We start from the raw sequence: 17,338 nt of genomic DNA, 5'->3' as shown, positions 1-17,338 counted from the left end.
GCTGGGCCCCCTTCCCCTGGGTGTCTCCCTAATCCACACGGTGTAATTCCGGCATTAACCGTGCGTGTACGTGGTTCTCTAAGCTCTCCTCCGTCGTACTTGCTCCAAGATTATTCCGCGGATCTTCCGGGCTCGTGTAACGACGGAGCAAACGCCGTGCCGCGACGTGCCCATCGGCTCCGAAATTTGCCCTGGAGATTGTAAGGCGACCCCGTTGCATCGTAATGCAAGCACCGTCTGTGGCGGGAACGCGATATCGCCCTACGACTCGGCTATCAGCTGTGATTTTTAACTGACAAAATGTCGCTATTGTTTAAAAGTTTAAATCAATGCCCGACCAAATTGGATTCTATTTCGTTCGACGTCCAGAATTTTTACATGATTTCATATTTTTTATTTGGCTACATTCGAAAATATGGGAAAATACACCGCACATTTTTTTCTCCTCTTCCATTTAAATTTAAACACGATTTTAATTAACGCTGTAGACATAACAGATTTTATCGCGCTTTTTGAAACATGTTGGTACACGCTATGATTTCCACGGTTATCGATGGGCTCTTTGTTCGCCCAACATTGCCCGCTCATACGTCGCGTATGGGAGCTCTTTGTGGATTTAATAAATTAAAAACTGGTTTTCTCGGCGTTATACCACGGTGTATTATACGAAACTTCAAAGTGCCGTCTTCGTCGTCACGGCGTTAAAATTGATACGTCACTTTGCTCGAGGCGGAGACGGCGGGAGCTATACCAATCCACCCGGGGTATTTTAATTGAACGGTGTACGAGAGCGCTAATCAAGTTTCTCTACCCGTTGGACAATATTGATTTTCTCTCCGTCCGTCGAAAATTCAATTCCATCCCGGTCGCCGTTCTCTGCGCCGCTCTCCTCCGCGTCGTCCCCTTCGGCAAATCGCGAATCGAAAATCTTCGTACAAACGGTTCCCGACTCGAGGCGTGGAAGACACGGGGACGGGGAGAAGGGACGTCGTCCCTTGACGTGTCGTCTGGGAGAAGCATTTTTCTCTAATCGGTCGCGGAGGGAGGCTCGGGAGAACAACGGAAGTGTTTCTCTTTCGGGGAAAGGACCTCGGTGTTCGTCGCGAATTTTCTGCGGTACTTTGTCTCGGCGGTGGCGCAGTTAAACGCGACGTGGGACGCGAGGTGGAAAGGACGGGAGGGAAGAAGGAAGGAAGGAAGGAAGCGAGTCGGCGACGACAGATAGAAAGAGAGAGATAGGGGAGCCGGAGGAGAGCTCTCTCGCTAAGGGGTTGGGTAAAACGAGGAGAATTTATGGGGCGGAGAGCGGACGGGTCGTTCGGATATACCTACGTGGCATGGCGAGATTAATATTACTTTATGAATCCTAAGAAGCTTATGAAAACCCTGTCAAGTTAATAAATCGATAAAGTTTTCCCACTTTATCGAGCGGTCGACTGGAACGGCAGCGGAACCGCGACGCGACGGCAACATTTTACCAGGGGACGGCGTTGAAATAACCGACAGAAATTAGAGGGGCCCCTTACGCGTAGCCGGCTTATTGGCAACGGGAGTCGCCCGGAACACGCGTATACCTGGATACCGCCAACGTGTCGTGAAAATTTCGTGAATCTTCGCGGGTTTAATTCACTTTCACGTCCTGGCATTCGTTGTTTTGCCATTGTGATGAGACGATCGTCAACAGCGGAGTCGTACGTAATTTTCGAGCGTTAATAATCGAGGCCTAATGCGTCGTTTGTCAACGTGAGTGTCTTAATCGCCGGTAATTACGCTCAATTAATTACCGCGTTTGTCGAAATTAATGGCACAATTAAGGGGCACGTTTGTTAACGTAAATAACCCGCGCTCTCGGTTGGCCTTAACTTTTTGAGCCGCCTCGCACGCCCGAGAATTAATGTTCGTCGCGCGAAGTCGAGTAGAAATGGAAGTTTTTAAATAAATTGCGGCGAGATTTTCCACCCCCTTCTCCTGCACCCTTATTTTCCCAGGATACTGTATGAGGCGTTGTCTGCTTTATTACACGCCATCGATTGCGTTCCAGTAGGTGGTTATTACGTTCATTTATTTATAAGGGGAATTTATGGCGCCATTTACCATCGCTGCGCGCGCGCGCGGTGGCAATAGCAGTTAGTAATAATGGCTACATATTCTAATTGCAGCACCGAACTTCGTGAGCTCCATGTCCCAGGGAGACTTTGTCTACTTCTTCTTCAGAGAGACTGCTGTAGAATATATCAATTGCGGCAAGGTAAGGAATCGCTGGCGATTAATCGTCGCCATATATCACCCACCGCGTAGATTTCGAGAGGGAGGAATCGCGCGGCGGGCGTCTTTCCGCTCGCGTAATTATTATCCGTCGTGAATACCTCTGTCAAGTTAATACCTCCATTATAAAAAATCAGAATAAAATATAGGTTCCAAAATTAAGTGCTATTTAGGTGCTAATTTAGTGCTTTATTCCTGATCAAACTGTTTAGTAGAAATTCGCATTTGAAAGTGGGAGTGCTAGATTCGTGTCAAGCTAGTACGCGAATGTCCGTATTTAGAAGTCTAGACCCTGCGGAGGGATGCGGTGTTACGCACCCGTGTCGGCCCGACGATAAAAATCGATCGATGCAATTAAGGGTAGCGACACTCGCTTAAACGGCATTAGTTCCGCCACGTTCCGCCATTAACTTCCGCCACGTCATTTTCACGCGTAAGATTTAATACTCCGCCGCGCGCTTTTCACGGCGGATCGAAATTTGCACGATAAAAGCTCGGCCTCGCGACTATAAAAGTCCCGTCGCAATATTTTGCCCGGTGAATTAGCGCACGGTCAACAGATAACAATGGAGTGGAGGAATCGCGTCGAATGAGATTAAATCGCGCGTCGGGCCCGGATAATACGCGCGAAAGTTTCGAAAGTCTGAACGGTTTTTTTTTTTAACCGGCGAGTAAAGGCGATTACGATTTCTTTCACCCGTCGTTTCGCATTGAAGATGAAGCTTTTAGAGGCTCGTCACTTCCTCTCCTCTTCGTTACACGCATAGACAAACGGTCCCCCCGCGGCAACGAGCGCTGTGAGTGTCAGTCGGACTCATTGTGAACGAAGCTTGAGTCGAAGCTCGACTTATTGTCGAAAAGCGCGCAGAGCCTCGAGCTTTCCGTGCTTTCTGATAATGACGCATAATTTTACGGGGCGAGCGAAGGATAAATCTGGACGGGGGAAAAACTTGAGACGCGATATTATGGATAAAGATTTGCGGGCTCCTCCCGCGGGCGAATGTCGCGGAGAAATTTTATGCGACCCGGCATAAATTTATAATCTCGGCGGGGCACAATAAATCATTCCGCGATCTTCGGAATCGCGCGAGCGCGAGCCCCGTTCCGTTTCCTCCTCCCATTTTAAGTTCGTTTACGTGCTCGAGTATGCGCTCGCGAATCATATTTTAATTACAGGTCACGAATAAATTCTCCTTTAAATCACCCGCGTCTGTTTTATCCTCTTTATATAGCGGTATTCCGCAGTGTATTTTGCAAATCGCACTTATTTCTGGAAGTCACGGTACGATATATTTCGTACAGGCTGCTCCGCGCGAGGAAGTTTCGCGCAATCTTTATGCGACGCTTCGCGCCGTCCGCGGAAACGTGCGTGTCACTTTAATAGCGCGCGTAAAAGCTGAAACTAGATTTTCTCATTCGCTCGTCCTTTTTTCCTCGTGACACATTTTTTTGGGAGAGGAGGGGGCGGGAGGGGGGAAGGGAAATAAAAATTTTCTCGTCTTACGCTTTCCATGGTAAAATTTACGAGACGCAATTTTCACGTTTGCAGGCCGTCTACTCTCGCGTGGCGCGAGTCTGTAAATACGATCGGGGCGGACCGCATCGTTTCCGTAACAGGTGGACGTCATTCTTGAAGTCGCGTCTCAATTGCTCTGTCACCGGAGACTTCCCGTTCTACTTTAACGAGATACGTAAGTATAGACGGACATCATATGCTCGCGCGATGGACCGCGAGCTTCGATGCACCGTCCGCCGTCTGAGAGTATATTAATTTCGCATCTGTTGTTCGAAATTCGCTTTATGATAGAAAAAAAAGAGAATCTTTTTTGTGATATTTTATGTATTGTATCGACGAGGATATCGCATCCCTAGAAGAATACTGTCACAACTCAGAAATTCACGGCTTTCAGAAGAGAGGAAAAATAATTTGAATTTTTTGAATTGTGAGATAACAAACGCAATTACAATTGCGATATTTATTTATAATGAATACTGTTTCTTGAAGAGGTCTAAGGCGGGATTCTATAACTCCTTAACGACAGTTTCGGTATCGTTGCGCAGCTTTCTTACTATATATAATACCTGCGCAACAATACCGAAACTGTCATTAAGGAGTTACAAGAATCCCGCTACTGGTGTGATTCACTTGTCAAGTCATTTATGACACTATCCATCCAGGAAACCGTGACATAACCGGTTTAAAAGAATTATTTCACAATTAAAAAAATTGAATTAAATTTGTTTTTCCTCTCTTCTGAAAATGATGAATTTTTGAATTGTGACGGTTGTTATTCTTCTCCGGGTGCGATGTCTATGACTTAGAACCACCGGGTATTTTTTCGTTTATACAGATTATCGACTCGGTCTTTTGTTGGTCAAGTTATCCACTTGATCCATAGAAACTGATTTCGCGGGAAGACTCATATTTTTAATAATTTTATACCTTAAAATATTTAATTTATAATTTAAAGTGTCCATATTTCGACATTTCTATCTTCAAGTTATCTAAGAAGTCTAAACATTGGTGTTTGATTCGAGCTTTGTACAAGTATCCTTAGAAGCAGATGCGAATTTATGATAGATGCTGGATTAATCGTATCGCTCCAGTCACTCGTGCGTATCCTTGAGGATATATTTGTTGAGTAATTTAAGAAATATCTTGATCGCAGAGTCAACGACCGAGCTGATATCGGGTCAATACGGCGGCACCTCGGCTCAGCTCATTTACGGCACCTTCACGACGCCGGTGAACAGCATAAGCGGCTCGGCGGTGTGCGCATTCTCGCTCCAGGACATCGCCGATACTTTCTCCGGCAATTTCAAGGAGCAGAGCGCCCTGAACTCCAACTGGCTGCCGGTGCAGGACACGAAGGTGCCGGATCCACGGCCCGGCCAATGCACCAACGACTCGCGCACACTGCCGGATCTGACGCTCAACTTTATCAACACGCACTCGCTGATGGACGAGTCGGTGCCGAGCTTTTTCGGCCAGCCGATCGTTATACGTACCAGTTTCCAGTAAGTGAAAATCGCTCGAAAGCCGGGAGATTTCGGCCGCGAGCTAAAATCCAAATTGAACGCAAACTACGTGCGCGCGCGCAGAGCCACGCTTTCGAGCGTTCATCGCGCATCACCGCGTCGCGTGTTTTGCATCGATGCGGGCGCGGTTTACGTTACTGTAACGCCCGACGTTGATAGACGCTTTTTTATTTTTCCTGTGGATCCTTTTTTTTTATACAGCGAAACGCGAGTGAATCACAACATGTAAATTGGTCACCTCGCGTGTTCGCTCGTCGACGATACAAAATCGGGAAGCATTGATAACCCTGGTCCTACCGAAATCTAGTTACAGATTCACTCAGATCGCTGTGGATCCTCAAGTGAAGACTCCGGGCGGCAAGACCTACGACGTCCTCTTCATCGGCACGGACAACGGCAAAGTGATCAAGGCAGTGAACGCCGAGTCCGCCGATTCTCATCAAAAAGTCAGTCCGGTTGTGATCGAGGAGATACAGGCGTTCCCGCCGACAGTACCGGTTCGCGGCATCAAGGTCGTCCGCGCCTCGCAGGCGGGCGATGGCCTCGAAGACGGTCGATTGGTCGTCATCGCTGACAGTCAGGTGCAGGCACTGAGACTTCATCGCTGCTACAGCGACAGGATACTGTCGTGCAGCGAATGCGTGGCTCTGCAAGATCCGTACTGTGCTTGGGATAAGGTGGAGAACAAGTGCCGAGCGTTGGTCGGCCCGGCGGCGACGGACGCCAGCAGGTTCCTGCAGAGCGTTGCGACCGGCATGCACGCGTCCTGCCCGGCGAGCAAGAGCCTCAACAAGGACGCCGGTAGCGTCGGCGCTATTTCCGCCAATCAGAACAAGTTCCCGCAGGACTCCATACCGAATAAGGACAGCCCTGGCGGCGAAATCATAAATATCATGCAGGACGAGGAACAGGATAGCTCAGGTATATGGCTTGTCAATTGAATCGAACGAATTTATTTCTTTGTTTTGCGTTATCACAAATGTAATTGATACTCTGTTGCCTGCAGGTCCGGAAGTATCCGCGGCCGACACGCCTCCTCCACAATACTCGGTGGAGACCCTGGTAATGGCTGTAGTAGCGGGTGCGCTGGCCGCATTGTTCGTCGGCTTTGTAGCCGGTTATTTGTGCGGCAGAAAGTGCAGGAAAGACGAGGACGACAATCTACCATATCCGGACACGGAATACGAATACTTCGAGCAACGCCAAAACGTGAACAGGTAATATATTTGTTTTCAACAGACGAACTAATTCGACGGAGGGATAATTTTTTGCCATTTGCCGCTCTTAGTAATGTCTGTTTATCCACATTCAGCAGGCTGGCGCCCGAGCCGAAGCTGCTGCCGCAGGAGGAAGTGACCTACGCGGAGCCGGTGTTGGTTCCGCAACCGCCGAAACCGCTCCAGTCCCCGAAAGGTACCATGAGGAAACCACCGCCAACGCCCACGGAGACTCTCTTCCAGTTCCCGGACGGCTATGGTTTCCGCGGGGGCCCCCGCGGCGATAACTTCGGCACCCTTCGCTCCCATCAGGGCGACGCGTATCGCCGCAACGACGGCTTTGCGACCACGCGCAGCGTCAAGAAGGTTTATCTCTGAGAAACGAGCGAGGAGGGGGGTGGCCGTCACCGGAGCCTAGGACGGCCAGCGCGCAATCGCCACAACGCGACGACGGCCAGCAGGAGTAGTCGCGCTGTGACGTCCGGGGGACAGTCAAATCGTGAACTCGCCGGCCCGAGGGCACTGGAATCGCCCTCGCCATCGTCGAGTGTGTCATCGAGTTCCCCGACCCCTCCCTCCTCGTCACCCTCGCCCACCCTCGTACCGATCGCCATGAGCGGCCAGCAGCCACCGCCGCCGGCAACGCCACCCTGCAGCTTCATCTATCGATCATAGTCGTCACCGTCGTCATCGTCGTCGCCATTATCGTCATCATCATCATCATCGTCATCGCCGTCGCCATCACGATCACTGTCGTACTTTACTTTCGGCTCGGCGATGCGAGGGGATAGAGAGAGAGAAAGAGCGCGTACCGTAGTCCTAGCGCGTTATTATTCCAAGATATGTAGAGCGACTAATCGAGAGGAGAGTCCAGGCCAGAGATCTCGTAGTACTTCGATGGATGCCGCGATACTTTTCTTTTTCCCTTCAATCCTGAATCCTCTTATTTCGCGCGTGACTTTTGTTTCGACGCTGATGTTGCTTTAGTCGTAATGAAAAATTAGGATATCAGAGTTTTACGTCGATCGAGTCTATAGATGTTATCGTTTGTTTGTGGAATCGATAAGGATTTTTTCAAATTGCGAAATCGATCGTTCATCACGAGCATTGGGAAACGTCGAGTCAAGTAGCTGTGCGTAGAGCAGTTTGTTCGCAGGTTGCCTATTCGTGAATCATCGCAGCGTCATAATGTAGTATTTCGTAATCCTCGTAGGAACGACATTCCAGCCAGAAGTGTTTTGGTAGACGTTACGATGATCATTAGCTCGTTTATCCGTGCATATTGAAGAATGAATAAGGCGAGCGCGAACATTTTAGCAAGTAGCGATTGTCGGTTATCGTATATCTTTAGCACTAATCCGCAAAAGAATGAGCATGTAGAATATAGAAGGAGAAGAGATTCTACGATTATCGATTATCGAACTGTAAAAACTCGAGTAAACTTTGGTGATTAGGCTCGATTGACAAAATAGTGCGAACGTTACGCGATGGTTCGCAACAAAATGTCGTAATCTCCACTATTTTATTAATTGACAATTAGTATCGAGGTCGGTATATTGTAAAGCTACACAGCGTAGTATTACGACAAGGCTTTTTTCATAAAGTCAATTAAAGGAGACTATCCGCAAACTCGAAACACGCAATTTTTCTAACGTTGTAATATTTAATACGAGTGATTGATAGTGCCATTATAGATCACGTAACACTGCTGCGTGCCTCGAAATTGAAGACGATCATGATGATCGACATTGTTGGCCGAATGTTTTTCGCGATTGACCAAATGGATCATGTGGAATACATTTAATTAATTGTACATAATAACGTCTCTATGTCTTTATATTTATATTTTTCTTTATTTTATCATTTCTTTTATAATTATATTTTATTTGTATTTATACTTTTAATATATTATTACAAATTGTATAGAGTTTTTATTTACGCCACGTGAAGATTGTTGGATTCGGAGAGTTACTTGGACATAAAATAACAAAAAAAATTTACTTTATAAAATTAAATTGTCCGTAATTTAATGTAATTTATATATTTTAATATTTTGATGAAATATGAATTTTGTCCAGTGTACTTTGTTATAACGTCATACAAATATTTAAATTATGCATAAAATCGTGGAGATTGCTATATTGCATGATTTAAGAATGCGTTAATCGATGTATCCGCACCAGCAGCCAACTAACATCGATTACGTTGCAGTTGTTCATAGGATACGTTAAAATAGTCATTCAAGACGATATTACTTTCTAGTTTCTCGTATGCGAATGTCGGTTCTAGTTTTGTGTATGCTTCGGAGATGCGCGTTCTCGACGCCTGCACATATAATACGTAATAAAGAGCGAAGAAAGCGGGAGAAAAGGTGAGAGAGGCACAGCGCTTATATGTACATAATACATATATACAAAAAGGCATATACATCAGTTAGGGATTACAAAAAGACAGGAGGATTGGAAACGAAGACGAGAATCAGTCCATCTAAACTGAGCCCGATGATGTATGTAGACATCTATCTTAAAGTGCTTCTTATTTCAGTGTGTTTAGAGAAGTAAACATGTATGTGATATATGCTATATGACGAGATACTCTCTGATCGTCAGAGGAGCGAGAGAAACGCATGGGGAGGGCTTTTCTCACTCATCGGGCTCTCTCGACGGATCTGAGACGAGACGGACGCACGTAGTGATGGAATCTCATGGTCTTTTGTTCACAAGAATTCGTCGTTTGTGCGCTTTGTAAATATTGTTTGTACGACCTTTTTTGTATCCATTTTTTACGCGTACAGTCGTGTGTCACGGTGACGCGCATCGTTGATTTCTGACATCTCTGTCTCCCGCAATTCTGCGGCATCGCGAAAAAGCTATACATTCCAGCAAATTGTCTTTCACCGATCGTGGAATTTTGTGAACAATCGAACCTGACCCCTTTGACACGCACACAAGTACACGGATACATACTACAGGTTGTAAACTTGCATAGATTTGATTACCACTCTTTTTTTTATTAATCGTTAACTTGTTTAATTTGTTATCTTTATGTATTTAAATACACACATCCCTAAGAGCTCGCCGAAAAATTATCCCTCAAACGGTAAGACTGAAAAGGATCCCCTAAGGGCGAGCCTTAATGCATTTATATTTTTTTTTTCTTACGAGTTTTTACGATCGGCGTAGATGGAAAATATCTTTTCAAAGAATTTGGATCAAACCTTTTTATTATTACTTAAGTGATCACTGTTCCAAGCACAAACTATTCTTTATTACATTTTTACAATATTACGACTTTCGTTAAGAGAAACCAACGAAAGTTTATCGAAGCGAATTGTTAACTCTATTAGTAACATAATCGAATAGTCCTCGTGAATCAGCGCGAATTCGTAAGAAATAGAAAAACGACGATGTAAGGATATCTACGGGTATCTCATTGACTGTTAAACGGATACGTGAATAAACGTGGAAATTATCCAAACTGCCACGCGGCGTAGACTTTAAGGTAAAACCGATATTTTGTGCTTGAAACAAGTAGCGATAGCAGGAACATCACTCGCCGTGGTTGTATTTTCCACGTGGTTTCGAAGCTGCCATATAATCAATCCGACATTCCTTGTCGCCGCAGGTACATTTAATTATTCCCCTTCGGGAGCTAAGTAGCATTTCTATGATTGCTTGTTTCGCGTCGCGCGAAGGAAATAATCTTTTTCTAAGTTTGATATATATACGACAAACGGTTCGTACCCGTACCCGAACGAGATTCTATATAAATAATTGTTTAGTGATTTTTTTTTCTTTCATAAACGGAAGACTCAGGCATGATACCAAAGATATTAATTGTAAACTAGGCACCGTTGGTCATTGTGATGGTTAAGCGTTAGAAGACGCACAAAACGGTATAACGATAGGAGAAGGTGGTCCCCCTTGTACACAGACTCGGACACGGTTATACACAAAACACATGCGTGCATACAACACGCGAAACGCGAAGAAAAGACAGACGTAAGAGAGAGAGAGAGAGAGAGAGAGAGAGAGAGAGAGAGAGAGAGAGAGAGAGAGAGAGAGAGAGAGAGAGAGAGAGAGAGGCAGGCAGGCAGGCGTGTAAGGATGTTCACCTTATTAGCGAGTTTTAATAATCATGTTAACGACACACTAGTTGGGAGACACTCGCGATGTTAAGATCGTAAAATTGTACTAAACTAAACGTTGGAATCAAGTAATGCATGAAAAACAGGGCGATCGTGCACCACGAAATATTTTTCAAAGGAGAACGAGAGCGAAAGCGAGAGAAAGAGAGAGAAAGAACTGAGTGTACGCGTATGCATGGTGCGTAAATGCGTGAGTAAAGAGAGCAGGAGAGAGGGAGAGAATGAGAGCGAAAGGGGTGTAGCGGTAGCTCGGTGTTCAAAAATAAAAAAAGTCTAATAAGCTTACAATATTATTATCGAGCGTTAATGCTTTAATAAAAGGAAAATAAGTAAAAAAAAAAATTTGTATAAACGTGTTCAAGGAGCTCGTGACGTTCATGTTGTTTAAGCCAATAAGGAACGGATTCCATCCAAGACAATGACGCGATCGAATGTGGTCGATTAGAGCGACTTTCGACTCGGTGTAAATGAATTCGTTTGTCCGGCATTGTTATAAACGGGGAGAGGTCGTGTGACGAACGTTGTTCGATTATAATAGGCTTCGCGTGATTTTTTGCGATTGTTTAACGAGTGTCGCGGGAGACGTAACGATGTTTCATGCATTATTTTATTTCAATTCCTCGAATCCCGAGTTATTTGTCTGTATATTTAACGGAGAGAGATGGGGGGAGTTTAGCCAGTTACTTATAAAATTGAAACAGAAATGAACCCTAGGAACAACACAATAGGTCTTCTCGTTCGAGAGGAGATCGAGTATAGGAGATGAAGTATATATGTGTGAGATACGATTCGCGAGGATGTGGAAGCTTAGAGATAAGTAGAAGATTAGTAATGATACATACGTATATAAATATAAATATATAAATATATAAATATATATATAAATAAATAAATGAATATATATATATAAATACATATATATATATATAGAACGCTTGAAACGTATATTAATATATGATATATATTATAACTTTTTATAAATATATTTTTCCGTCGAAGTCTAGCCTAGTTGATACATACACAGTTACGACTATTAATTTATCCGATCTGATTATTATCGAGATCTAGCGTTAATTCGGACATCTTAGACGTCATAGTTTTACATGATAGGCGAGTTGTACGAATTGTAAGCCACTTAATGAAAGGAGAGAGAGAGAATTAGTACCTAATGTTAAACAAATTTACTACTAGCGTTGAATCTCCGAAACGGGAGTCTTCTTCTTTTCGCGGCCATCCCCCGCACCACCCCCAAGTCCCCAGCCGTCGGAGAATTTCGCCGATCAGACGTTCCGTTTAAAGTGTGGCACACCAAGCAAAGAATATATATATATATTATAAAATATATATAAATATGTGTATATGTAAGAGAGAGGTGAGAGAGAGGGAGAGAGAGAAGAAAGAGAAAGAAAAAGAGAAGTCATTGTATTTTTCGAAATTCGCGTTTCAACGAAAACTCCATTGCCACGACGGCTAGAGTCTCGCGATTGTTAATCATTAAAAAAGCGCGACGGACGACCGCGGAAGAACGAGACTCCCGTTCCGCGCTTTGTAATTAAGTGAAGAAGAATGAAGAATCGGCGAAGAGAGAAAAAAGAGAGCGGTGGGACGGGTATCGCCGTTTCCACCCTCCCCGGCATGCGTTTCATAGTCTGACAAGCCGAGAGAAACGGTGGTGTTTTTTTTTATTCCGACGGGGGTAGCCGGCCGCGCGACGGGCCTCCCCCGCGCGGCGTTGTAAAATGAGCGAGCACTAATAATATTAATAATAATAACGATAACAATATGGTAATTAACACTTAAGAATAATCATAATAATGTAATGCATTGCGATACAAGAGGATTTTTAAAGGAAAAAAAAACACTATAGCAACTATCAACGATAAAATAACGAGAATGTAACATGTATTTTGCTTCTTCCTAATACAGTGCCGTTTACGCTATTTTTTACTCTAACTAATTAGAACGCTCGGCGAAGTGTGTGTCCCGACGGAGGCGGCCGCCCGGCAGCATGCGCTACTTTAAAACGCCGGTCTTGTATATTTAGTCGGCCCATATGTATCCTTAAACGAAAAAGAAAGAAGCAACCGTTTGCGAGAAAAAAAATACGCCCAAATGTGACTCTGGCACACGTTTCACGCTCGTCGCCGCCGTCATCGTTATCGTCGTCATCCTCGGCGGTGGACGAAGAGGCGAGAACGACAGGATTCTTTAGGAGCGCGCCAAGTGGGAGGAAGTAGCCCGCGAATGCATGATGCATGTGTGTCGTGTGCGTGTGCGTATATTTTGCATGTGAACTGCCACTTGGATCAATCAAGTGACTCGCCTCGCATCCTCGCGGTTCCTCTTTGTTGAGATCAAATCGTCGTTCGGCAACCTGTTTGTCGTTTTGCCTCATGTCGACTGAAGTCGAGATTCCGCCGAGGAGCCTCAAACAGCACGCGTGTCTAAAAAGACGTCTTTAAGATGTCTGGGGCGCTCGTTCGCCGCAAAATTCGACAGGACGCGAATTTTACTGCCGTGATTTTTTCATTGTCACAAGTGTATCGCTCGGGATGCGATACTCGTACTTCTCGACCTAGCGAACGTTCGGCGAACTGACGCGCGCGATTACTCTCGTTATCCGAACGTATGTTATTACTCTTGTATTACTCGTTACAGACGCGCCCACGTCGTGCCGTTCGCGAGATCGATCGATTTGCGCGAGGCGCGGCGAGGTTGGGCGCGAGATCGCAAGGATCTCCTCGCGCGGAGGATGCGCCGCGGACGATGCAAGCGCGGCGACGAGAGACGCAGAGACTGTACATTAAATAAAAATAACGTTTTTAAAGTCGGAAGGCCACGATACCGATTTCTAGCGTTTAAGAGTTTCTAATTAAGTCACCGCAATTATCTCTCTGGACATGTACACACACGCGGACACACACGCACGCAACACACATACATACGCGATATAACGCGAGACTCGTCAATTGATACCGATCGGCCGCGGCGTCGGTTAACCGGTACCGATCTTGCGTCTCTGACTTGTCGGATGTGGGAATCGCATTGTCTTTTGCGATGTGTAAGTCGCGTAACGCTTTGTATTTGTGGAGACGAGGCGGACCGCGACTTCGCGAGCGTGTCGCCAGCGATCATTTAACGACCCAGTGAACATAATGTCCCAAATCGGGACAGATGCCGTCTTTAAGACGTCACATGTCCCGATTTGGGACATGCGTGTTGTCTGGGGAATCAATCAGACGCGAAAGGAACGTCGTCCTTTCCGTTTTCTTTTTTTTAATCACGATAAGATACTCTAGCTGACATCGACGGATGAACGAACGTCAGCTCGTTGATCTCGTCGAACAGCGGAGTCGCGGCGCCAGAGTCGCAGGCCAGAGTCGCAATTTGAGGTCCTTCGACTTAATTAATCGGGCAGGATTGTGTGTTGTGTATGCGTCTCCGCCGTGTGTATTTGTAAAATCGCATCCCGTATTGGCGTGCAGCACGCGCCGAACATCGGTAAATCGAAACAACCACCCATTTTAGTCGATCGCAGACACCCTTTCTGTGTGGCACAGGGCAGCGTGACGGATTCATTCATTCGTTCGTTCGTACACTCGCGCGATTCACGGTAGCGTTTGAACGAAAAAAATTACTCGGTGTATGAAGAAGGAAGGGGAAAGGGAGCGAGAGAGAGCGATACTAATAATAACGATACTGCATTAATAATGAAGGTATATTATTGCCGATTATTATATTGTAACACACGAAGGATGATGATATTAATAATACTATTTATAAACTGCGAGAGAGAGAGGGAGAGAGAGAGAGAGAGAGAGAGAGGAGAAACGAGTGGAAGGTACCCGGCGAGGAGAGGAAGCGCGGCACGAGTGAGAGGGTTGAAGGAGAAGATCGAGATTGGTTGGATGGGAAGGAAGAGAAAGAGAGAGAAAAAGAGGCGGAAGTGAGAAGATAGGTAGTTTGGCAGTAGGCTGATGGTAGAGACACGGCACGTCTAATATTAACGAACAAAAAAAAAATAATTAAAAAAGTAAAGTATAAAATATCATAAACGCGAAAAAGGTACAGTAGTGGTTTACTATTGGCTGACACGTAGTGTGAATGCTGACATAGGAGAAGCATGCTGGCAAAGGGGAGCTTTTGTCGATTTTTCTGTGACGAGTTTGGATGGGGGGACGGAGATGGGAACGGGATGGGGTATGTCGCGCGATTATTCGCGGGATATACAGAGCAGGGGGGTGAGAGTTTTGGGAGCGCGTGCACGTGGTAAATCGGCTTGCCCGGGATGTGCCGATAGACAAAACGAAGATAGGGCTTTCTTTCTCCGCTATTTTCCCCGTTACGTTGGTTAATCCCCGATTCGTTGACATAGATACGGATTCTCGTTCACGAGCCCGATATTTCTCTTGTTGCTTGCAACAGGTTTTTCTTTCCGTTCGACTGTCAGCACCTGTCGCGCGATTACCGTTGCGCAACGTTATCTCTCTAGCACGTTACACGTGCTGCGTTTCTTTTTTTTAGCGTGACGTGACTTGACGCGGCGTTTGCGTTTTTAAAGATTCACGTTTGCGCGATTCAAGAATAGAAATGCACAGCCGGGATTTATTAGTAAAACAAGTCGACAGGCTTACGGGGAAGCGTACGGCGCGGATGAGGTCGGTGAGAAATGGGGAGAGACTGTCAGAGAGAGAGAGAGAGAGAGAGAGAGAGAGAGAGAGAGAGAGAGAGAGAGAGAGAGAGAGAGAGAGAGAGAGAGAGAGAGAGAGAGAGAGAAGAGAGAGAGAGAGAGAGAGAGAGAGAGAGAGAGAGAGAGAGAGAGAGAGAGAGAAGAGAGAGAGAGAGAGGCTAGAGACGAACACGGGAATTAGGACGGGGAGACGAACTCTTGTGTGCGGGAGGATTAGGCGAGAGAGTGCGACAGGGCGAGAGAGGGGAATCTGATCGAGTGAGAGAGAAAGAGAGAGAGAGAAGAGAGAATGCGGAGGAACGATTGTAGATTCGGAAAGTCACTTAGCCAGCAGACTGCTGTTCATAGTGCCCTGTTATAGTGGGTTCCCTAGGCAGAGTGGCAGAGACGCGGTTAAAAAAAAGTAAAAAAAAAAATGAAAAAAGGAAAGCTGGAAGTGTGAAAGTCAGATATAGGGAGGAAAAGGAAGGAACAAGTTAGGGGCTTGGGTTCAGTTTAGTCTCACTGCAGAACACCCGAAGATGCAACGGATATACTTGTACGGATCCTCGATCAACGAGACACGCGTCGAAAGTCGAAAAGTCGCGGGAGATAATAATCGCGGGTTATAAATCGTCGAAACTATACGGCCTTCTTATGGTCGTCGAACGTTCATCGAGGCTCCTCGAGAGCCTCATCGTCACTCGATTGTCTTTGAAACATCCGAGTCATGTAATGCCTTGGCGATGAAATAGCAATCTATCTTCGCGATTATATATATAGATTTTTTCTGATACTGTCACGTAAAAACAAAGACTGTTGAGTGAAATGCAGTTTTATATCGCAACTTCGAGTCCTTGCGGCGCAATTAGACATAGACGAGAAGAACCGTACGCGTACGGGCTTTGCGAGGTCCCATCGAGACTTACAATCGTTCTTGAGATCCAATTTAGGTTCCGGGCACCCGTGGAGAACTTTAAAGCGCGACGGATAGCGGAAGCTGCGGAAGAAAGAGAGAGAGAGAGAGAGAGAGAGAGAGAGAGAGAGAGAGAGAGAGAGAGAGAGAGAGAGAGAGAGAGAGAGAGAAGCGACATGGAGAGAAAATTGTTCGGAAGAAATGAGGCACTCCGCCCTCTGCCCACGGGACCCTGATCTATTTTTCAGAATACGCTATTGTGATTATTACTATATGATAACAATTTAAAAAACTAAAACGACAAAAATACCTTGTATCATTGTTTATTATACGAATTCCGACGATTATATTATTTATATAATGTTAATAATCTATATTAACGAAATAATTACTGCATTATACCATTATTATATTTAGTATACTATTAGAGAGTGAGGCTGCTACGCTGTATTAATGAATTAAGTACTAAAGGATTAAGTAGACTCATCCTCACCTTTTTTAGACTTTACATATAAATTAATATATAAACACACGTAAAAGGACTAAACGCACTTCTCACGTTACTGCGTTCGCATCGATGATTTACATGTTTTTCGTATCGGACGTTCGATCACCTTTCTTTCCTGGGCGCTACTCAGTCGACGTTTCTGCTTTCGTTGAACCTGTTTGCATTCGACGACTACGTTATTTTATATATCATAATAGGTATAGACTGTACCATGAAATATTAAGTAAAAATAAATTTGATTAGGTAATACGCCACCTCTTTCTCTAGTACTCGCAAATGTTCTACCCATAATAACATGCATTCTTTTTCTTTTACCTTTCGGCTACCGATGTTTCTTAGATACACGAGAAAACTATATATGCAAGTCCTCTCATTAAGTCTCTATATTTATTAATATCTTTATTTCCTAGATTTCTTAGAACATTAACGATCACGTGCATTCAGATAGCGATTTTATTTACGTTGCGTCAATTTTTATTTTAAATGAATTAAATGAATTTTTTATAAAAAAAAGATTATCAGAATTTCCGCGATAATTCTTACAAACACAGATATAATCATTAGCTAAAGTTGAAAA

General features: G+C 45.0%; 1 protein-coding gene across 5 annotated transcripts in view; it reads left to right on the top strand.

Moving 5' to 3' along the window:
• Sema1a (semaphorin 1a) overlaps nt 1-17,338 on the top strand; it is a 295,529-nt gene that overhangs the window by 272,948 nt on the left and 5,243 nt on the right. Inside the window, exons 5-10 of one of the 5 annotated variants that reach the window (XM_071770808.1) lie at nt 2,160-2,248; nt 3,815-3,956; nt 4,935-5,283; nt 5,612-6,225; nt 6,311-6,521; nt 6,617-6,717. In XM_071770808.1, the coding sequence (XP_071626909.1) occupies nt 2,160-2,248; nt 3,815-3,956; nt 4,935-5,283; nt 5,612-6,225; nt 6,311-6,521; nt 6,617-6,717 (1,506 nt within the window). Of the gene's footprint in view, nt 1-2,159; nt 2,249-3,814; nt 3,957-4,934; nt 5,284-5,611; nt 6,226-6,310; nt 6,522-6,592; nt 12,609-17,338 lie in introns of those variants that run through there. The other 4 variants (XM_071770807.1, XM_071770806.1, XM_071770805.1 and 1 more) reach the window with 4 other exon arrangements.

The sequence above is a fragment of the Temnothorax longispinosus genome, chromosome 2, assembly GCF_030848805.1.
Source record: "Temnothorax longispinosus isolate EJ_2023e chromosome 2, Tlon_JGU_v1, whole genome shotgun sequence".
NCBI classification, from domain to species: Eukaryota; Metazoa; Arthropoda; class Insecta; order Hymenoptera; family Formicidae; genus Temnothorax; species Temnothorax longispinosus.
The sequence above is the reverse complement of the archived record's forward strand: the minus strand, read 5'-3'. Positions and strand labels throughout refer to the sequence as shown.